At 47.1% G+C, this 24,308-nt stretch overlaps 1 protein-coding gene across 4 annotated transcripts in view; it reads left to right on the forward strand.

Annotated features, from left to right (window-relative positions):
• Positions 1-24,308, forward strand: part of MAP2K3 (mitogen-activated protein kinase kinase 3) — a 436,357-nt gene that overhangs the window by 369,326 nt on the left and 42,723 nt on the right. For all 4 annotated transcript variants that reach the window (XM_086940864.1, XM_086940865.1, XM_086940868.1 and 1 more), the window contains 4 exons: positions 12,162-12,213; positions 17,716-17,843; positions 18,830-18,907; positions 20,486-20,625. In XM_086940864.1, coding sequence (XP_086796990.1) covers positions 12,162-12,213; positions 17,716-17,843; positions 18,830-18,907; positions 20,486-20,625 — 398 coding nt within the window. The remainder of the gene's footprint in view (positions 1-12,161; positions 12,214-17,715; positions 17,844-18,829; positions 18,908-20,485; positions 20,626-24,308) is intronic.

Raw genomic sequence — 24,308 nt, forward strand, 5'->3', positions numbered from 1 at the left:
GCAACAGAGAAGCATTGTTGGCATCCATAAGCATTTAGTCTTTTATCTCTTTTTACCCCCTGGGACATGATCTTTGGAGGTTGGAGGGGAGGGAGGAAGCATCATGTGAGCACAGCCCTGCATGTCCTTTCAATAACCTGCGTTTTCTGGCTTGCGAGAGGGCTGCAGGAGACAGCCCTGCATCCAGGTGCCACACACTGAGGGGAGTCACAGTGTTGTGGAGCACTGCTCTGACTGACATGCGGGGCATTTAGCGGCGATCCAATGCCCTCAAGGAGCATAAGAGCCTCCTGGTCTGCCCTGGTGTTTTTCAAAAGTCCCAGCAGACATCACGGCAGTCTGCCTGGGGGATAAGACTGCAAATAAGCACATCTTCGGGGAAAGCAAGGTAGCACCGGAGCAGGAGCCTACAAGAGGGGGCACTCGGGTGAGTTACCAAGTCTTACTTTATTCCTCTAAAAAGTCACTTCTGAATCCAGGCACTACTGGTGAAGATATTGTTATAACTGTTTGCAATGCTGGTTCGACCGTCCTTGCATTTCCAATGGTACCAATGATTCTAATCCGGAGCATTTTAAAATGCAGTGTCCATGGGCGCCGCAGGGTGGAGGGTAGTGGTGGAGACACAGTGCAGTAACACTACGGCCATCATCTATCTGGTCGACCATAGTGTTAATTCTGCACTAGTTGACTCTAGTGTTACTTTACAATGATGCCAGCATGCCCGTGACTAGATCCTTTGATAACTGCCTGCCCAGTTCGCCTAACTGTGATGACGTGCGTTGGACCAATCATGGTCCGACCTGCCCCAGCCCCAGCAAGTGTGCACTGCAGCTACACAGGCTCTAAAGAAACCGGAAAAAATGGAGAGAGTTCAGAGAAGCAGGGTATGTGTCATGTGCAGCACTGCAGCATAGGTCCACGTTTCACTGCACACTGTGGCACATAGGCGGTTTTTGGCCCCTACCAACCTACTGCACCCAAACCTCCTGGCAGCAGTGGTAGCTGCATGTCATAGTTAGCTGCCTAAGGCATTTTCGTTGGGCTCCGTTATAGAAAAACGGGGAAAGGAAAAAAAACAGGGGGAGAGGAAGGTAAAAATCGGTGCAAATGCAGTCAAAAATGAGGGGAGAGGAAGGAGAAAACAGTAAAAAAAAAAAAAAAGACAGGGCAAAAGCAGCCAGGGTAAAGCACTCAGAAAAATGGGGGAGAGGAAGGAGAAAGGTGAAAACAGTTTCTAATCTTGTAAAAACTTGGTGGGGGGGAAAAGCATTGGTAAAACCATTGTTTCCACTTTGCCAATGCTTTGCAGGCTCAGCTCTTGAGTGTTAAGGTCGGCACTACTCCGCAGAATCTCACAGTTTTTAAGTAACTCTGCGTTATTCCGCAGAGTACAACTCAGTGAACTCTACCACCTCTAAATGCGACTTGTTTACAGGTTATGCTGGGGTGAAAAAATATCTAGTGTTTGTGATTATTTTAAAATCAGAATAAGAAAGGGCCTCACAAAGTGGTTTTTATACGTACTCCGAAGAGTGCACTTGCTCCACATTTTCAATGAACACGAGATTCTCCAGTATTGAATCTTTCATAGATTCACATGCCTGAAACTTTCCTGTCGTCACGGTGGGAGTCCACGGTAATGATAATGATAAGCAGTGCTTTGCTTAAGGATTGCAAGCCATAGAGAAGCGAAGTGACATTGGTAACCAATTTGCATTGTTATATTAGAAGCAAACTTCAACCAATTAGAACCCAGACTCTGAAGGAATCTTCCTCTGCAGAGCCACCACACCTCAAATTTCTACTGCATGTCTTGTGGCAGCGAATCTCCCTGAGCTCTGCTCAGTACCTGTGCTTTAGTCGCTTTTTGAGCTCTTGCCTTTCCTCAGAAGTGAGGCAATAAACCCTTCAAACAACTCTGAGGAACAATTGTGGAATTGTTTCACTAAAACATCATATCAGAGGGATCTAAAAAGCGTCTTTTTAGGCACTGTATGTCATGTGGAAAGCCAAGGCTATTTTCTAAAGATCCCCATAAGAAATGCCTTTATTGCTTACATCTTTATCACAAATCCAAAGCTTGTAATCATTGCAGAACTTTTTCTGCTAAGACTTTGAAAGACTGTGAGGCCAGACTACTCCTTTGGCTCCAAAAGAAGAAGACTCATTTTGAGTATGGATCTGAAGATGAGGGACATTTCCCAGCAGGAGGAAAATGGAAAAATGAGTGCTGAACCTCGCATGACAAAGTTCCTAAAATGTCAAAATCTCACAAGGACAGAGTCTGTAAAATCTGTCAATAAAGAAGAATTTAGTTTATCTTCTAGTCTCAGAAAGTCTTCATCGTCCTCCGTGCCCGCCACTCCTGTAAAGGAACCCTCGTCGTAGAAAATCTGCATGTCAACGGATCCATCTTCTACAATCATTTCCTTGACGGCCGCGGTGTCGAGGGAAGCATTGTCGATGGCAAAAATCACCTATCTTGCCAGTTAACTGGGATATCGGTAACCCCGACGACGACAAAATCGATGAGGACTTTCTTCGTCAAAGAAACTGACGACAACCACTATGTCGGCGACCTCGTCAAGGGAAATTTAAGTCTCCAGCGACGAGACCAACATCCCTTATGCAGCTAGTTCGTAGGAAACAGACCCCTTGTTCGATGTCGCACCATCGTTGATGAGCCCGTCAACGGCTCGGAAGACTGTGTTTATCTCAGTGGAAAGGGTTCAAGTGACCCAGCACCCTTTTGGAATGAAGGACCATTTGGACCAGCTTACAGTCTCACACAACTTAATGTAAAATGTCAAGACACCAATGTCCTATTACTTACCGGTAATCTTCACTACTCCGGGTCCCGTAGTCCTCGACACCTTCATAATAACAAGTGGAGATGATCATCTCCCGACAGAAAAAAAAACAAGAGGAATGCTGGGATACTAATACTGCCCCTCCCCCCGGGAGTACATAAGCAGTACTTACCCAGCAGCCCTCCTGTACTAACAAGCCCAGACAGGAAGGCCGGCCGCCCGGGAGGGAGGGAGGGGCGTATGAAGGTGTCGAGGACTACGGGACCCGTAGTAATGAAGATTACCGGTAAGTAATAGGACATTACCCCCAGGTCCCTCCGTCCTCGACACCTTCATAATAACAAGTGGAGAATACCAAAGCAGAAAACCCGGCCTTCCGCAAACACAAGCACACCCAGGAAACCACAACAAAAACAGCCACCCAAGGGAGCACCGAGAAGGAGGAAGGAAGACCGCAGGAAACACCCAGCCCGCAACCCAGAACAGCAGGGACAAGGACCGGAGACAAAGAAAAAGGCCAGGGCTCCAAGAAAAGGAGGCCGCCAACCTGAGAAACCGGCAATCGGGACCGGACCAGGACACCAAGACCAGCCAAAACAACCCACCGGAGAAGACCGCCAAGGTCAGAACCAGCAGGAAGGCACACAGAGCCAGGCAGACCCACCAGAAAGATGAGACAACCCGGAAGAAAGCCAACGAAAGAAACGGCCAACAGAGCGCAGGCACAAGCACCCAGCCCAAAAAGCAAGGAGACGCACAGGCCAGAAACACTGCCAAACTCCCAAAAAGAAGGACTCGAGCCCAAGAGTTCTCGAGGAGGAAACCCGGCCGAGGAGGCCCAGGAAGCAACAAGCACCCAGGAGCCGAACAGGAACGAGAACCCGACCCAAAGACAGGGACGGGGAAGAACCCCAAAACCCAGCCGAAAGCCCACCAAACAAGGAGAGGCCAACAAGACCGGAAAACAGCAACAAAGAAAACACAACCAGGTCGGGAACACAGAAACCGACCACAAGCCCAGAAAACCCCAAAGGGATGGAACACAAGGCAGGAGGGGAGCACAGAGCAACTGGGAAACCCCAGCAGCCGCCCAACGAGGCACAGAGGGCAGCACAAAGAAGGCGCCCAAAAGACAAAGGACCACCCAGGAACCCCACACCCAGGCCAGGCCAGCAGCAAGGGCAGGAGCAGCGGGAAAAAGAAAGCCCAGGGAGCACAGCACCCAGACTATCACCACAAGGCCCCAACCCAGCAACGCCGGAGAGGAGCCAAGCAAACCGCAAAAAAGAGGACAACAAACGCCAACAGAACCGGGAAGCCAGGACCAGAGCCAAGCCACCCGACCACGCAGGAGGAACAGCAGGCCCAAGCAAACCCCAGAAGGAGAGCAGAGGACCAAGCAGCAGGAAACCACAGACAACCCGCAGCCAGGAGGGAGGGACTCGCAGAGGCACGAGCACCACAGAACCGCACCCCAACCAAAGAGGGAGGGGCACCCAAACAGACCCACACCGGGAACAAAGCCCGGGAAAGCAAGGGAGGAAGAAGCGAGCCAGGACCACAGAACCAGGAAACAACCCGGAAAAGGCCGGCAACAAACCCCCCGAGCAGGCCGAAAAGGGACAGCACAACCCGAAACCCAGGAGGCACAGCCCAAGTCCACACACAACCAGCAAGAAGCCGGCAGAACCGGAGCCACAGAACCCTACACAGGTCCACAACACCGGGAAAACAAACCCGGGAAGAGAACCAACAGCAGGAGAAGGCCCAGAAGGAACCACAAGGAAGCGGCCCCAACGCAGAACACCCCGCCAGGACCCAATGGGAGGACAGCAAGGAAGCAGAGCCCAAAAAGGAGCCCAACAGGCCGGAGCGGAACGCCCCAGCAAAAAACCTCAGGCAGGCACCCACCAAGGGAACCAGACGAGACCAGAAAAAAGCCAGGGAGCAAACACCCCCGCGAGCAGAAGGACCAAGAAGCCAACAGCACCCAGCAGCCCCAGGAGGCCATGAAGGCACCAACCCGGCCCGACCAGGCACAACCACCGAGCAGACAGCGGAGCACGGGGACAGCACACCACACCGGAGAACAGGTGTCACGACAGGACACGGCAGTAGCCAGGAATAAACCAGGCAGACACCAACGTCAGCAACAGGAGGGGCGGCCAGGAAACACCAGAAGCAAACCAAAGGTAAGCACAGGGAGAGCCAGAGCAGAAGCAACCAGGCCAGGCACACGCATGGCCCCAGGACAAACACCAGAGGCCCCAGGCCGGAGCAACGGGAAGCCCAGAGCACCAGGAAGACCCAGACGGGCGCCCAGGCAGCCATCAACCAGGCCAGACCCAGCAAAACAGCAGGGAACAGAGGAGAACAGGCGCAGGCAAGGCGGAACAGAACAGAACAGCCAAACCCAAGGCAGCACAAGCCAACCAAGCACAGGTAGAGGGGACAAAGCACCCCAGAGAGCCCCCGGCACGACACCGGCAAGCAACCAAGGACAGGAACCAGGAGCAGCCCAAAAGCCGACCAACCCCAAAGAAGCCAGGAAGCGAAGGCGAAGAACCAGGGCACCACCCGAGCAAGGCCACCACAGCCAGCCCGCCGAGGAGACAAAGCCCCCCACAGAGAAGGCAGATGCCGAAGAAGCTACCAAACAGACGAGCAGCAGAGGGCAAGGCACAAGCAAGCAGGCAGGGAGAACCCAACAACAGAGAAAACCCCAGGAGCAAGCAAAAAAAGGCAGAGCAAGCAAAAGGAACCAGCCCCCACAGAGGCGACAGGAACCCACGCCAACCCCGGAGGGGAAAACCCCCAAGCGCACAGCGGCCAAGAGCAGGGGCATCCCCAAACGAGAAGCCCCATGACATGCCCGCCCCCCGAGAACAGACCAGAGCCGGGGAGGGCAGGCGGCAAGGCAGCAGGCCAGGAACAGAAACCTGACCCAGCAGACAAAAAAGAGGAGCACAGGAACCACAGCGCCCGACCGACCAGCACCCACCAGACACCCATGCACCGCGGGAGGAGGGGGGGAGCACCAGAGAACACCAGTGCGTCTGAGCATCACAAGCACACATAAGCACCAGCCAATGAGTACACACAGGAAGCAAGCAGCGCGGGCACCGGTGGCAGCAGCAGGACAACCCAAAAAAGAAGAGGGGACGAAGCACAGCGCCAAACGCAAGCCCCCCAAGCAGGAGGCCCCGGCACAACCCACGGCAGAGGCACAGAGCCGGGCCGGCGACTGGAATGGAATCCAGAAAGCGGCAACTCTGGGACACGAACCCCAACTGGATATCGGCATGAAGTAAAGCATGTAAACTCGCAGTGCAGCTGCAGAAAGTACACAAGTGCGAGGAATGGGGAAATGCGTATAGGCTGCAGAGGTGAACATCGCGTTTCAGCACACGCCTCCCCAAGAGTAGCCGAAAGGACTCCACCTGCCCTCCTTTAGCAAGCCGCGCCACTCCAATGTAGGCAACAAGCAAAATGCAAGAACAGTTCGCGGCACATAGCGCTACACAAACGCAAAGCATGGGGAGAAAGGGAGCCGCCCAGAAACACAGCACGCCCAGCGCCATCACCGAGACATGAACACAGCACCCCAAGCAAAGTCGGCTGACACATGCCAGAAGGAAAGAAAACCCCGCAAGCGGGACTCACCCAGAGCGGGGGCCAACCCCAGGAACAAGGCCCCCACTCCACCTTCACCACAGCCAGGAACAGCAGGAGCCCATCGAGTGAGGCACGTCTCCCCGGCCAAGCTCGGGAAGACGAGCCCGTGACCCGGAAGCAACTTCCCGGGAACTCCAGCCCCAGCCGCAAAGGACCGGTAGGTGCACGAAGTGCACAGCAGAACACCGGCTCCAAGACAGACTGACTCCCAGCAAGCCCGGCAGGCCAGGAGGCAGTCCAGGGAACCCCGCGCCCAAACAGCCAGGCAGCAGGGCGGGGGGGAAGAAGAGAAGCACCGCCACTCAAGCCCAGCAGGAGCAGCACCAGCACACCATCCAATCTGTCGACAGACAGAAAAAAAGAACAGGAGGGCTGCTGGGTAAGTACTGCTTATGTACTCCCGGGGGGAGGGGCAGTATTAGTACCCCAGCATTCCTCTTGTATTTTTTTTCTGTCGGGAGATGATCATCTCCACTTGTTATTATGAAGGTGTCGAGGACGGAGGGACCTGGGGGTAATGACGACAAGCCTAGTAAAGACACATTCTCATATTTGTAAGGAGGTTACTGTTATCAAGACAGACAACAGCCAGCACCGCAACGCTACAACTCTTTCCAGAAACGCTACTGTTATGATGAGCCGTATGGAGAACGCAATGATTCACGTCATTCCACAATTTATGTACCTCTTTCCTTGGTAACAGACCTAACGCCAAATGCTGAAAGACTATTATAAGTGATTTCCAGAAGCAAATGCTCCAGTGCCACATTCTCAGAGGTGCTCTGGTACACCCAGTACAGTGTATGTTCTTAAAATCCCTATAGACCTGCAATCTCAGCAAGAAAGGTGTATTTTACCACAGATTACTGTCCGGGCTGACTTCATAGAAAGTGATGTGGAAGGACAGCTAGAGGAAGAGAAACTTCCTCAGGATCTAGCTGGCTCTGATTAGGAGTGGGATGACTATATTGCTCCTTCGTCTGCTTCACTGTCACTGGCTAGCTCCTCCAGAGGACATAAGAGGTTTTCATGAACCCTTGGAATGGGCTTCCAAGCCTTTTGACTTACTCCTGCCAGTAATACAAGAAGAATATTTCCTTTACGTTTTCAAAGATTCGACAAGTAAATCATTTCAATCCATTCCCATTGTGAATTACATTTGGGAGGAAGGCCTGAAGCTCATGAAAACTCCAGCTTCTATTACAGCAGTCGTTCCTTGACTGGATAAGAAGTATAAAGCACTTTAAAATTCGCCTACCTGTCTGATAGGTCATCCTCGTCCTGATGCGGTGTTTATGCAGGCAGCCCAAAGGCGGTGCAGGAACCCTTCCGCCCCTTGTTCAGTACAACCAGACATGGAAGGAAGATGGCTGGATGACATCGGCAAAGGTTTTTCAGCTATGCCAGCCACATTTATTAGGGCTTTTAATACGCTGGCCATGTAAAGAAGATATAATTGACACATGTGGTCGGACATATCTGCTTTCATAGACTTTTTACCAGAAGATAAGAAGGAAGGTAGAGAAATAACACACGAAGGTGAATGAGCATTCTCTGAAATCATTGACAACAATATGGATGTATCTACACCTGCTTTCAGACAAAGGGCAGATGCAGCTGAGCTATGCAGGCAAGGATGGTTAAAGACAACGTCCTTTTGCCTGGAGGTGCAGGCAAAAATTCACGGCAGCTGGCTCATAAGGGTTCTTCTGCGAGGGGAACAGCCTAAGATGCCTCTAGACATCAGTGACAATTTCCAGGCACTAGTCATCTCCGAGCCTCATCGAAAATACATGAGAAACCACCTCTTCAAATTCTACGATTGTCGTGAGAGCATCTCTTAAGATAAGTGGGTGTTAGACGTAATGCACATGGTCACACCGTGGAATTTGTTGAACAGCCTCCCAGCCAATCTCCTTGCAAAAGGGCTTGTCATCATCTAACTCTGTTAAAGCAGGAAGTACAGACACATATCTCCAAGGGCACAATAGAGGAAGTTCCGCTCATGCATCTCAACAAGGGCTTCTATTTCAATTTCGTCCTAATCAAAATGAAGTCTGGAAAGTGGAGAGAAGTTATGGCTGAGGCTGTTAAACGAATAAATAAAAAAATAAAAACTTTCTGAATGCTCTCATTGCAAGAGATTTTACTGCTGATAAATACAGGAGATTACATGGTGTCTCTCAACCTCCTAGACGCATGCTTTTACATCCCCATACATGCAATTGATTGGTGGTATCTGAGGTTCAAGGTGGCAAGGTGCATTACCAATTCAAAGTACTCCCATTTGGGCTGTGATCTGCTTCCAGAGTTTTTACAAAATGCATGGCTCCTGTGGCAGCATTCTTGAGAAGAAATGTTCACTAGGTGTTTCCATACCTGGACAACTGGCTTATCAAAGAGCTTATATTCCACTTGGCAAGAAAATCTACCTTGGTCTATCTTCAGCTATTCAAATATTTAGGTTTAAAGTTAAACAGAGGAAAGCCATCTCTAACACCATCCAGATCTTTGGTTTTCCTGGCATCAGTTCTATATACAAAAGTCTCCAAAGCCTATCCAACTATGGTAAGAATTCAACACATCATGGAAATAACGGCTTCCCCATAAAGAAAGTCCACTTCTTTCCGACGTTCAGGTAGTGTTTGGAATAATGTGTTCTTGCATTCCATTCATTCCAAATTGTCGTCTGCACGTAAGGCTGTTGCAAGAACAATTGGACCCATAATGGGTACAAATCCAGTATATGTTTGAAGTCATGGCCAATATTACCCCAACCATTAAGCTAGCAATGTCGGTGGAGAAATAGGAGAATATATCTCTGGGCCTGTCGTTCATTACAATATAGCCCTATTTCATAATGACAACGGACGCTTCCTTGGAAGTTCAGGACACTCATCTTTATGATCTGGAAATTCAGGGAAAATGGTCCTCTCTAGAGACAAAAATGCACATCAGTATTCTAAAGTTGAAGGCTGTTTTCCTAGGCCTCCAATCCTACCTTCAAAGGATTCGAAATTCATCTGTCTTGGTGAGGAAAGACAATACCACGACCATGTTCTATCCCACCAAACAAAGAAGAACGAAATCGAAGATACTGTCCTCTCAAGCCCAGCAAATATAGAAATGGTTACTTACCCACAACATTTCAATACAAGTGGAGTACGTCCCTTGAGTGGACAACTAATTGGCAGATTCTCTGAGCAGAACGTTGAAACAATGTTATGAATGGGAAATGAACCAGCAGCTGTTACTGCAAATTTTCAAACTGTGAAAACTCTTCAAAACAAGAAATGCAAAATGTTTGCAAGCAAGTTCCCTCAGAAAAAATTTCTTCGGGAAATGCATTTCTAATAACCTGGATAGGAATGTTCGGCAACGCCTTCCCTCCTTTACCCCTGATTCTAAAAGTTCTTTGAAAAATGAAGCAAGAGCTATCGGCCAGATTCATCAAGCGAAATTGCGCTCGCAAAGGGCCAGATTCTGAGAATCTGGCCCTTTGCAAGTGCAATTTTTGCATTTGGGATTTATCATCCCAAATTCAAAATTCGCTATTTAAGAACTCGCAAATTTGCGAGGAATAGCATTTAAGGAATCTCTATTAGAGATTCCGTAAATGCTATTCTTGAAACATTTAAAAATTGCGAATTCGCAATTTAGAACCGCTATTTACCACGAAGTCAAACCTCGTGGTAAATAGCGAAAACTTAGAAAAATGCATTTAAATGCATTTTTCTAAGTTGCATCTTATACACACACATGTCCTTTGGACATGTGTGTGTGTAACATCTGTGTAAATGTACATTTCAGGGGTGTTACAGGGTGTCCTTTGGACACCCCTGCACCCTTGAAATCGCAATCTCATTTGCGATTAGCTAATTGCTAAGGAATGAATGGGGAGTCATTCCTTATTTGCGATTAGCAATTAGCTAATCGCAAATAAGGAAGCTGTAGGAATCGCAAAAAATATTGAGATTCCTGCATGAATCCCGTTTTGCGAGTCTGGAATAGCGATTCCTTATTAATCGCTATTTCAGACTCGCAAAACTTCACAATGATGAATCGGGCTGTATGTCTCCTCATTCTGATTGCTCCAGCATGGCATTGGCAATACTGGTTCACAGATTCTTCTCCTATCAGAGTGTCCGCTCATTCAGGTCAAGCCTACGGAGATCGCTCTGTCCATAAACAAAGGTCATATTGTTCACCCACAAATACACTCGTTTAGCTTGGCTCCTCACGACAGTGAATTTGGATCACTGAACATGCCCGAGGATGGCAAGACAATTCTTCAACATTCTCTTGAGGATGCCACAAGAACATTTTGTGAGGCAAAATGGAGCAGATTTTGTTTTTGGTGTGTCAGTAACAATTTGCATCCCCTTACATCCTCTCTAGTGCAGATACTCTCTTACTTACTCCACCTGGCAAAATAAGGTCTAGCGCATTCCTCCATAAATGTTCATCTGGTAACTATTTCCAGATTTCGGAGAACAAGGAAGCGTTGTTATGTTCCAACAGACTAATAAAGTAGTTAGTGAAAGCCTTGTTTAGAGTTTATCTTCCTTTAAAAAAACCTTCTGTGACATAGCAGCCAAATACAGTTGAGCCTCACCTCATGAGAGGTCTGTTTGAACCATGTTTTGCGGAAGGTGGCACTTATGTTGGCACTCTCTGCTAGGAGGATGAGTGAGATTCAAGACTTTACAATTAATGAACCATACTTACAATTCGAGGATGACAGTCATGTTGGGAACTAATCCTACATTCATTTAGAAAGGGACACATTCATTTAACCTGAATGAGCAAGTTGTGTTGACAGCATTCTTTAACAATCCTTTGTCCACAGCTGAAAGAACTCTACATTCTCTGGATCTCAAACAGTGTTTAAAATTCCATATAGACAGAACAAGGGCTTAAAGAAAATCAGACCAGCTTCTGATTTAATTCGCTCCGCCTAGAAAAGGTCACACTTTATCACAGAGCAGTATAGCATGTTGGGTTCCTACAGCCATTTATTTCATTTTGCCACAACAAAGCAGGAAAGCCATTGACTGCAAAGTGCACTCTACGAGAAAAGTAGTTGCAACTACAGCCCTGTTTGTCAGAGTTTCTTTACCTGACATTTGTTGGGCAGCGACGTGGACTACTGTCCACACCTTCACAAACCACTATTGTCTGGATTCTTCATGAAAAGCGGATACTGCAGTTGGATAGGCGGTGTTACGTCACCTCTTTCAGTGAGGTACAGAAACCTTATTTTCACCCTATATATTATGTTATATAATGTTTTCAAAGCTTTATGTTTGAATTAAGGCATGTAAGTTCTATTTGGTTGGTAGGCTTTGTATTATCATGATTGCTTTTCACTATGGAGTGGTTTGCCATACCCACCTCCTTTTTAACGTGGCACTTCTTTGAAGTCTGATTCAAGCCTGTGAATCTATGAAAGATTCATTACCAGAGAAAAAAACTTACCTGTACCGTGCGACTCCCACCATGACGACAGGAAAGATTTTAAACATGTAAATCTATGAAAGATATCAATACTGTAGAAACCCAGTGTACAGGTAAGTAGCTTGTTTTTGATCTCTAAAGTTGTCATGTTTATTCCCCTTCGATTTGTATACGTTGTTAACCGGCCTGTTTGCTTGTTTATCTCCTCCTTCACAGATTGTCAAAGCACTGGAGCACTTGCACAGTAAATTATCAGTAATACACAGAGGTAAGTGATGCCCCTTCCGTGCATTTGAACATTTTATTTAAATGACGGACATATGTGGAGCATTGTCTAGGTCAGAGGCTGACACCGTAGATGTGCTTGCGCTCCTCCCCATAACCAGTATTAATTCAGCTAAACCATAGATTGCGGAAGAGATGCAGCAATGCCTTTGAACCTCTCATGTCACAGGAACTGCTGTGACAGTGTGTGCATAAAGTTGACGCATTCAGTTCCACACTACTGCAATAACTTCAGAATCTCACGTGCCTGTATTAGGGTGCAGTGGTATTGTGGGTAATGTCCTATCATTTAAGGAATGTGGCATCATTTGGCAACCAAGACCCAACATAAGAGGGCCCCTGTGAAAATAGTCACAAAGGCAGGAAAAACAGGGGAGCAGATGCACAGAAAGGCAAAAAAGAGAAACTCTGTCTGGTATCTTTAAAAAGGTGGAGTAAATCACCTCACTTTAAGGATGCTGAAAATACTGTCATCTAGGAGTCACCATATATGCACATCTATCTATCTATCTATCTATCTATCTATCTATCTATATATATATATATATATATATATATATATATATATATCACAATAATTCAAAAGCATCGATAACCATCAGATCCTATTAACACAGTGTTTCATTAAAAAATGATATTATTTATTATGATCCTATTCAAATAAATGTGAATAACCATAAATATATGTACAAAGTTGACATCCGAACGACAAGTATCTCAAACACGGTCATGTTGACAAAATAACTGTTCACATGCTCTGAAAGGACAAAATGCACAGCTCCTACACAACTCCTAAACCAAAGCATTCACACCTCAGTCATTCACCCTCTGACACACAAACAAATCACAAAACACATAGGAGAACAAAAACATAAAAAAATAGGTAAGACGACCTGAAGGTATCTGAAGGTATAAAAAGGAGAGAGTTATTTGTACCTCAATAATTACATATATATTCATTGCATTTCTAGGATATCACAATAATTCAGTTGTATAATTCATCAGACAAATATCCTAACCAATATGTTTTGTTTCTAGCAGACACAGGTTTCGGTGACAACCCGCAATCCTGGTCACACCTTCAGGGCGCTAGATCAAATAGGCCAGAGAAAAATTCAAGGGGTACAGCCAGACCAATCTCTAAAAGGATATATATCTATATCTATATCCATTTCCATATCCAAAGAGATGCTGGGACGCCGTAACTTGCCTCACTGTGCCGGTGCCTGCGATGGTAGCAGCGACCATCAATTATAAAGACAGTGAACCATTCCAGCAATCTAGAATGATGAATGCAGCACACCAAGTGACTAGCACAAATATTCATTGTGCAAAACAACGCGTTTCAGCTATGAAGCCTTTGTCAAGTTTACACAATGTGCTCAACTATATATATATATATATATATATATATATATATATATATATATATATATATATATATATATATATATATATATATATATATATATATATATATATATATATATATATATATATCCTACTGGCGGTCGCCAGTAGGTAGTTATAGTTAGGATTTTTTTCAATGCAAATTCTCAAAATTCTATTGTGAATAACTTTGGCGCCGGTTGACGAATCTGCCTGAAAATTTCCTCAAATTTGCTCATCTATGCTCCGGTCCTTCCCTGAAAGTTTGGGGGGGGATTCGTCAAGCGGGGGCCGAGATAAAAGGGGGGTCCCAAAACGTGTTTTCCCCATGTTAATTTCCATAGGGCGGTCGAACTCACTTTTAGCCCGAACGGCTGAATGGATTTCCACCAAACTTGACAAAATTGTAGGGACTGGTAGCCCGATGTGCCTTTGCTATGTCTCAAGATATGTGCTCCAGTGGTTTTTGAGTAATTTAGGTTAAAAAAATATATATATCTATGGCAGCGCCCCGGTACGGGCACCGGGGAGCACTCTGGGCGCGCCACGTGAGGTGCGCACGGAAAGCAGATTGGCTCTCGGGTGTCTGTAAACATTCGAAACAGTCCGGAGCGGCCGCCATCTTGTGTCTCGGTAGGATCGAGACACAAGAAGTGGGAAAAACAAAGGGGGAAATGACAATAAGGGGGCAGAGTAGACCCCCCTTGACCCCCTAGGTTTGATGTGGGGGCTAAAAAAGGGCCCTGCGGGGGATAAAAAAAAAATGTTTTTGATTGGCGCGGGGGGAGCGCCCGGTACGCGCACCGGGGAGCGTCCCATGGGGAAAAATGAATGATAGAGTATTTAAAAAATGTTGCCTTTTTTTAGAAATTGGAGGTAGTTCTAATAAGAACTGTTTTTTTTCTTCTTTTTGTTGTTTTATATTTTTTTTAATGTTTTTTGAACATTTTGTCCTTTTTTGCTTTTATGAACTATTTTGTATTTTTTTTGGTTTTTTTATGGGGAGAAACCAAAAACAGGGAATTCAAAATGGCTCAACAGGAGCAAAAAAAAAATCAGGAAAAAATTAGGGTTTTTTGGGGCAATTGTGGTTGTCACCAGCAAGGAGGATCAGCTTTAGGCTCTGTTCACCATAGGAGATGGTCTTCCCACAAAAAATACAGGTGACTCTGAATTCTCCAAACCGTGGTTGTATGCAAGGGATCGTCTCCCTTGTCTCTGGTCCCGATGGAGTGGGTTGTTTTCGTTTGGAGGTGCTGGGTGTAGATTGGGGAGGGTTGCTGGCCAGTTCTGTCATCTCTGCGGCAGCATAGTTGTTAGGATGCTTGCGCTGCATGTGCCTTATCATGGTATTGTTCCCAAATAAATATTTTTTAAATGGGTTACCCCTTGAGAGTTCCATGTCACAGATAAGGCAAGTCACCTTTGCCGCATTCACTTTATTTTTTTCTTCAGGGATGGAAAAAAACTGCCATGCAATGTGTGGCTTGGGTTGGTATGGGGTATTGTGTTCTTCCAGCCACCTCCTCCTCGTCCCCTCCTCCTCTTCCTCCTCCTCCTCTTCTTCTTGACCACCAATGTGATGTTGTGGTGGTCCTCTTGGTGGTGGTGGTGGTGGTGGTGCAGATTCTCCGGCTGATGCTGCTACTGTAGCCATTTCAAAGTACAAAATATACCTCAAAGATTTCAAAACAGGTCTTCCTCAGTCAAAGGACAAAGTCAGAATAAGGAAAAAAGGTGGGGTCTTTCATCATTTGGAAAAAAAAAATGTCCTGAACCAATGAGAAGTGTTATTTTCAGGTCACAAGACCAGGGATTTCATCATTATGAAACCAAAACTGTTCTGCACCAATTAAAAGTGTTATTTTCAGGTCACATGACCCGACGCGCTTACGCGACGCGCCCCGGGTCGCGCCGCATAAGCGCGTCGGATGTTTACGTTGCGCGATCGTATTCGCTCGAGTGCTTCCGGGTGCGCTTACGCCGTGTGTATCACGTGGACGCGGCTACGCGATACGTCACAATGATGTTTTCGTTCGCGGCAATAGCGCTAACGGGACGCTCTCCGGAGTGCGCCCTGGGGCGCTTCAAAAGACTACGCTTTCCGGGGCACTCACCGGGGCGCGCCCCGGGAGCGCGCACCGGGAGCGCTCCAGGGCAAAAAAAAATATACATAAAAAAAATTGTTTTAAATACAAATATAATATAGGATTCATTCATTTTCAAAAATATTACATTTCATAGCTATAGACATTTGCTATTAACAACATTTTGAAATTCACTGAAAAAACATAGGTTTGGGGCCTTATATATAGTTAGGAATTAGCATTTAAAAAACCTATGAAATTCACTGAAAAAAACCATAGGTTTCACACCAGTTATAGTTAGGAATTAGCATTTAAAAAACCTATTAAATTCACTGAAAAAACCATAGGTTTCACACCAGTTATAGTTAGCTGGAAATTTTACTGACATAAAACCATTGAAATTCCCCCGTTATAGTTAGTTGGACTCACTATAACTTGCGCGCCTGCAATGCACTGCTGATGACGTCACATATTACATCACTCATGACATGGTCAATGGTCAATGACATCACTGGAAACAAATATCCTAGGACCGGTTTCGGGCTTTCAGCCCTCATCAGCCAGGATAGCTTGACTCCAGTAGCATGGAGTGCACAGGACTCACGTCTGGGCATACCCCTCCCACTCAGGGTGACAAATGCAAAAACAACAATTGATGGACAGAATGCAGAACAATGACATACATTCACCCCAATACAAAGATCTGGGCCTAAATCCATCGTTTTTTGCTCACCATGCCATTCCAGTTTGGACCCAGCCTTATGCAATCAGTCTTGATCCTGCACCCAATGGGAACAGTCCAGCCCGAACTGCCAGGCCAGGTCCTCCCTGAACTGGAAACATGATTGAAACAGGGGAAACCCAATAAACCCTTGTAGGCTTGGGCAACAATTGATTTAGGTCAAAGAGGTGCTACAAGGGATTTGTTTACTAAGAAAGATTGCTCAGTTGGGAGTTGTATTGTAACTACCACACTCCAATGTACCAACAAGGTATCACAAATGTCATTGCCTCGCCGCGTATTGACAGAGATACATCCTGCCCGCCTGGTTTATAAACTCTGTGCAATTTGGCTGCCACCCGTTGGTAATACTTATCTCACAGTTGGAGTCTGCACATATCATGCATTAGATCTATAGCTTTACACACCTTTCTAAATACGCAAATTCCAAACACGTATCTGCCAAGTGGAATCTTCAGGGGGTCTCTTTTACCTGCAATGAACTTTGTGGTCCTGATGATGGTCTTCATGACGGCAGCAATATAAGACCGAAACGTCGACAGTTACGTCATCTCCATCTATGTTGCATGTGCACAAGCACACAACCACTATTAATTAATTTCTTTTGGTTGTTGCCATAAATTGATTGGAGCTGATGTTTAAGTTGTGAACTGATGAGTTGAAGTTACATATACCTCTGTTCACCACTTTGTTTGCCTTTTATTTTTGTCTCCCTATACTTTCAATTGCAATTTATTTGATCGAAACCATATAAAAATTTTGAATAATATACTTTTAACTCTCTCCGTGTATTTCTTCTCCTTCCAATGATTGAACTGGAAACAAGCATCCTAGGACCAGTTTTGGGCTTCCAGCCCTCATCAGCCAGGGTAGCTTGACTCCAGTGGCATGAAGAGCACGGGATCCACGTGTGGGTGTGGTGTCTAAATTTGTGACCCTTTTCTGGTTACCCACAGGCTTTGCATGTTTGTGGGTTTTTATATGCAGGCCTGCTTTATTTTTCCCCTGTAGAATGATGTTCATAAACGACCTTGTCATATTTGAACATTCTTTTGGTACACAAACTTTATAACATGGACTCTGCCTTGGCACACTTTCTGTACATGTTCTGTGTGATTTTGTACTATTTATGCTTTGTCATATCGCTCTCAGGCCACCACATGTTAGCTTGGAAGAGCTGTCCTCAGTGTGTTGGTAAATGGGCTCATGGTATTAGTAGGCAGTATTGTTTTTTCATACCAAAAGTGTGTGTTCTACTACTCTTTAGATGTGAAACCCTCCAATGTACTCATTAACAAGGAGGGCCATGTGAAGATGTGCGACTTCGGCATCAGTGGCTATTTGGTGGATTCTGTGGCCAAGACTTTGGATGCTGGCTGTAAACCCTACATGGCGGTGAGTACGCTCTTCATGGCTAGCTCAGTTTCTGGTGTACTGAATATTGAGGGGTTTTCTGTGCGAGTGGAAGATAAGACAAGGGTGTCCAGCTTTTAAGAATGTAGGTTAAAAGCTTTAGGAAAACGTCTTGTTGGTTACATTACATAGCTGCTGAGGTCATAATCTCATTTTCTCCATTTTAGCAGTTTTAAGGTCCATCCATTTCAATTCTAGAATCCATTCGAGTCATAGAAAACAGAAGGAGTTTTTATTATGGTGAGAGTGATTAGAGGAAGGAGGAGTTGGAATGCAGTGCTTAGTGCAATATACAAATAAGGACATGTTTATAGTAGTGGCAGCTAAGAAAAACATTTTATTTAAATTTTTTGTGGAGGGGAGAAGGAGGATGTCAACAGGCAAAAAACCAGTCCAATAATATCCATCTTCTTCCCGTGTAGTGTTTACTTAATACATTTCACATATCAGACTTGTTACCCGTTGACCTATATATATGTTGCTGGTGATTTTGATCTGCTAGGCACTGACTCTTAATTGGTGGTTAGCATGCATGTGTGGGAGAAGAGGGGAATTTTTCCTGCCGTAATATTCCTACCTTTTTGAAGGTTGTGCTGAAAGCGCTTCATTGAATTCTGGAAATAGAGTCTGCCCTAAAGAAGACTGCTTTGGTTATTATGTGACCTATTACACTGTGTTGCGATTCACTTGGAAACGTGGGGTTAACATTGTGCCTGATTAAATCCTGCTTCAACCAAAGATGACCACTTATGATAATTTATGTATTTGTTTACTATTCCCTATCTCAATTTTCTCCCCTGTGAAACTCCCAAATTCCTCATCCAGGTAGCTAACTGTAGGCATTGCCTTAGTCCAATCGTAAGCAGTGTATGTGAATATTCTTTTGCACTTTTCGGATCTTCAGTGGGGTGGGGCTGGCTACGGTGTGCCACTTGATTCAAACATCTTTCTCTTTGCTCATGTTGCAGCCCGAAAGAATAAATCCAGAGCTGAACCAGAAAGGCTACAATGTGAAGTCAGATGTCTGGAGCCTCGGCATCACCATGGTATGAAACCTGTGTTAGGGGCACGTCCGTGCTGCAGCAGCTTGGCACTTGGGCCAGGGTCTAGGCCTTCTTGGGAAAGCCTCTCTAGAGCCTGTAGGTGGCAATGCAGTTGAGATTCTTGTATCCCTGTAGAATGAGCAGGATTTAAAAGTAATACGGGTTCCCCAAAGTACTTTATTAACAAGTTACATATTTTTGTGTCTCTTGATTTGAATTTTTATTATGTCCATTAGCTCAGAAGAGTCAATAATTGAGGCATCCTTGAGTTTTACATGTTTTGTTTACAAAATTGATCGGTCCACTATCTTGTCGTACCTTAGAACAGATTTAAATAAGCAGACTGTTAACTTACCATGTATGCAGGACTTGGTGTACTGCAGCTGGATGTATCCCCATGCTTTGGGTGTGAATTTTCATTCTCACATACTGGGAGAAGCCATTGCAAGGTCTGGTCTGACTGCCTTTCATGCCTTGCCCTTCCCTGGCTCAACTCTTCTAACTCACACTTTATTTCCCCTGATTCAGGCTCTTCTCCAGTATCTTTTGTGTCTCTACTGCAAGCTCTACAGTTCAGGACCAACCTTCCTAGGCCTGGGTCCCTACGTTCTCAGGCTCGGGCCCTATGCCCCATGCTGAGACAGGTTCTGGTCCCTGTACTCCACTGAGGTCCCCTGCCCTGGCCCTGCTGGTTACCCTGCTCAACTCTGCCCTCCCATGCTTGGCTCTACACTTCCTGGTCCCAGTGCTGCACTCTTATGCTGCGATTTATGCTCTCCTTCTAACCCGCTCTTTGACTGAGACTTCTTGGTGGCTCAGTGCAGTATTGCATGTTTAAATAATACTGTTCAAAGCTGATCCACACCATGCACATTAGAAACAAAATTACTGAACAGAGCACTGTGCTGTTACTGTACCTTAGAACATCAGATCTCCAGTAGGGTGATAACATGACTCCATGACACGGGATGCCTGGTCTGCCCTTTTTGTTTTTATAAATCATTGTCGAGGAGTGTCAGCAGGTGTAAAGAAACTGATACAAACGTACAACTATCCTAATTCCTTGACCCCTGGATTGAAATTCCAGGACTGGGGCTGTAATCTTGGTGTTGTTGGGATAACCGATAACTGGTAATAGTAATCTCTAGGGGCGGGAGAACCCAAAAGCCTGGTAGCTCTGAGAAATGCTTGTTGATTTCTCATTTCAGGAAGGAAAATATTGACGCTTACAAACATGATTAATGTGCACCTTCATTGGAGTTCCTAAAGAGGCAGTACAGCCTTGGTGACTGGGCGAAGAAGCATTAGTGCATTTTGATGGAAACAGTTGTGGGGGGAAGTTGAATGTAGATTCAGGCAGCGCTATTGGTTTAGAGAACAAACCTATAATAAGTTGTAAGCAGAACCCCAATAGGATGTTGGATTTGCCTATCCCTGAAATCAAAGAATATTTTGCAAGAGGGTAGATATGCGTGTATGCTGGCTTGCTAAAAGAGGGTGTATGACTTTGTGTGATGTGGTCATTTTTAGCAGGCTCAACTGTGCAAGGGAACTAACAATTTCTTGTGTCTTTTCGGGCAGATTGAGATGGCCATCCTGCGGTTTCCATACGAGTCCTGGGGTACTCCTTTCCAGCAGCTGAAGCAGGTGGTGGAGGAGCCATCCCCACAACTCCCTGCAGACCGATTCTCCAAAGAGTTTGTGGACTTCACAGCACACTGGTGAGTCTCTCTCCATAGCTGGGTTCATCTCTCGAGACTACCAGCAGAGGATGATCAACACCTAAATAGATGAGGACCGTTCTAGGTCGTGCAGGCTGGTTTTGTTTAAATGCTGTATTTATTTTTGTTTTGGTACCAAATCTCTGAAGCATTTGCAATGTCAGTCAGTCAGTCAAAATTGGCTTTATTTCGATATAAGGCATATCTTTAAAAGCATTACACAGACATAATAAAAAGATAAAAAGCCAATCCATAAAAATACAATCATACAAAATAGGGTCCGAATGCAGCAATAAATTAGATAAAATAGTCAAACATAAAGACAAAAAAATTAACAATATATATAAACCTTTTTGATCTGATTAACCATGCCCAGCTTAAAAACTTCGCCATACCATAGACAAATAGGAGCCGTGGTGGGCGTGACCGGCGATCAACCAAGATGGCCGCGTTCTAGTGAGGCTCAGAGGGTGAGACTGTAGCCCAGCATTAATCCGACCAGTTATCCTGCTCCAGAGTGCCCCCAGACTGAAGGACCCTGTAGCGGAGGTGAACCGACGCACATCGGTCCCACTCCGAGCTCTCTACGACATTGGAGCCCGGAGCTACGTCGTGCACGAGCTCACGGCCTACCCCCGCGACAGAAGCACCGGCCTCAATTTGGAAGGACTACCGGGGGAGCGCCGCTGACTGCCAGCAAGTGGAGGCGCGAGGCTGTGGCGACTGGAGGCGGGTGAGTGGTGTGCTGACTCTCTCCCCCCGGCGAGCGCACGAGCGGGATCGCTGCTCCCCTCCGCTGGAGGGCCTGTAACATAGAGGCCGAAGATCCGCTGATAGCTCCGGGACCAGCCGCGACCGGACCCGCGTACTTGGCGGCCCGCTGAGGCGCGCAAAAACTGAGAGAACTCCTGCTCCCATATCGGCTGTCGGAGCCCACGCCTGATTGAGGGCCCCCCCCCCCCCCTTGATAAGACGTGCCAGACGCCTAGAGCCTAATCGACCACTGCAGCAGCCTGGGACTGGTGTCCCCACGGGACGCCTTGACGACGTGTGCAGAGAGGGGGACGACTAGTGACGCAGCTGGGAAGACGGTCACCGGGCGTTCTCTGTCTTAGGCCTGGTTTCATTGATTGTGGATTTGACCCATAAAACTGTGCACCCCTTCACTTACTCCAGTGTGACCCGGGGCAGCACCCCTCACTGACCCATAATGAGCAGCAGGGGTAATCGTGGGACCCAGCAGAGCAAATTAGATAAATTTGCCTACGCTAAGGACTTCCCCCCGCTAGCGGAGCAAAAGAGGACCAGCGCTAAGGGCGCAGAGGGCGGCGCAGTCCCTGCTATAACGCTGGAGGACATCATGGCGGCCCTGACCAAGGTACAAACCACGGTTGGTTCAATCTCGACGGATGTCACACTTTTGCGGGCGGACCTACAGAAGATGTCATCGAGGGTTTCTGCAGTGGAACAGGTCACTACGACCCTTACCTCAGACAATACGTCGCTGCTAAAAAGGGTGGCGCAATTGGAGGATGACAACAAATTCCTGGCAGACAAGATGGACGAACATGAAGGGCGCTCCAGGCGCAATAATATTCGCCTTATTGGTCTGCGAGAATCGGAAGGGGGGCCTGCCATAGACCTGTATGTAGAAGACCTCGTGAGGAACGTGCTGCAACCAAAAGGCCTCTCCAGGTTCTTCTCGGTGGAGCGGGCGCACAGGGTCCCGGGGGGGCGTCCACGCACCGGGGCGCGACGAGACCTGTTATAGCGCACATATTTAATTTCAGGGACCGCGATGCCATCCTGCAAACGGCGAGGATCGCGCCGCCCATACGGATTCAGAACTCGGAAGTTTCAATCTTCCCAGACTACACGACGGCGGTGGCGGCGAAACGGAGAAGCTTCATTGAGGTGAAAAAAACGTTGAGATCTCGTGAATTGCCATACTCCATGCTCTTCCCGGCGCGCCTCAGGGTGGTGGCTGATAAAAAGACTTGGTTCTTTGATACGCCGGAGGAGGCTCACGACTGGCTCGAGGGATGGAGACCGGCGGAAGGCTCTGGCAGACAGAGCAGTGGGCGCAGAAGACAAGGACAGACCGACGAGCCTGAAATGACCGGGCAGGAGGAGAAGACCGAGACCAACCCGGCTGCAGACTCTGGTGAATGACTCCTGCTGCCTTAAGGGAAGTACCTCTCCTTTTTTACTGTGAACTGTAGCCGGTGACCCGAACTTTGTCTTACTGTTATCCACCTTCCTTACTATGCTACTGAGACTTTTACGAATGAGCTGGGACTCTGGAACTGTTAGGGGCTATCTGGTCCTCCTTGGACTCTCACCCCTCCTATGCTCTTGTAAGCAATGTTGTTTCTTGACTGGGATCGTAAGCACTCTGCTGAGTTGGGGTGGCGGGCAGTTTGGAAGCAGGGAGGCAGGGAGGGGGAGAAAGGGGGGAGTGTTTTTTGTTGTTCATTGTGTTTTATGTTACTGCGATACACCGATCTACACTGAGCGGCATGATGTTTGGAACCACAGAAACAGATACTTGTCTAATTAACACACTGATCCAAGATGATGGGGGTTGACATTTGCACAGTTCCACGGGGCTGAGCGGCTAGTGTGACACGGTCCCTGTCGATACTCTCCTGGAACGTCCGAGGCCTTGGTGACAAAATCAAGCGGGGTCTGGTCCTGAAAAGCATTAAAAGGGAGGGGGCTGCAGTGATACTCCTACAGGAGACGCACCTCACTGGCACGGCCACGAAAGCCATGGACAGATGGGGGTTCCTGATGATGGGCCACTCCGAGTTCACCTCTGGGTCCAGGGGAGTCGGCGTTCTGGTGAAAAAACAATTCCCCCTACTCATACTAAGTCGGACACGGCGGGTAGATTTGCCGCTATACACGCACAGTGGGAGGGAAAACCCATTAACATCGTCTCCGTCTACATTCCACCTGCCTTACAAGCGATAGCCCTGACAGATCTTGGCGCTTTCATACTAGGACTCCCCGAGGGAGATTTGCTTCTCGGGGGGGGGGGGGGGGGGGGGGGGGGGGGGGATTTTAATCTGGTAGCTGATAGCCTGATGGATAGTGTCCCCCCGAAGTTAGCTCCGGCTGGCACAACACGATTGGGGGGCTTCCTGACTGCTATGGGACTGGAAGACCTCTGGAGGTAATACAACCCCCAGGACCAACAGTACACATATTACTCCAGCGTCCATAATACTCTCGCCAGGCTTGACTATTTTCTTGGCTCACCGGGTAGTCCAGGCACTGTGTCCAGGGTAGAAATAAGGCCACGAGGTATCTCAGATCACTCTCCACTGCTACTTACCTATACACACCATCAGCCCACACGACGTCGGATCTATCCGATCCGCGCTGCATACCTCCACAATTCTAAGATCAAGAGGGAGCTGAGGGTGGGGACCAAACATTACTTCAGAGAAAACGCTGGCACGGTGTCCTCCGCTGCCACTCTGTGGGAGGCCTACAAAACAGTGATTAGGGGGCCTGCAATAGTTTCCATTACAACGCTTAAGCGGGAGGGACAAGCTGAACTGTTAGCTCTAGAAACGGCGGTGACTAAGGCAGAGACGAGGCATGCAACGGACCCAAACCCCACTACAGCGCACACTTTACGAGTAGCACAATATCATCATAAAACACACCTGACA

This window comes from Lissotriton vulgaris, chromosome 10 (genome assembly GCF_964263255.1).
Source record: "Lissotriton vulgaris chromosome 10, aLisVul1.2, whole genome shotgun sequence".
Lineage (NCBI taxonomy): Eukaryota > Metazoa > Chordata > Amphibia > Caudata > Salamandridae > Lissotriton > Lissotriton vulgaris.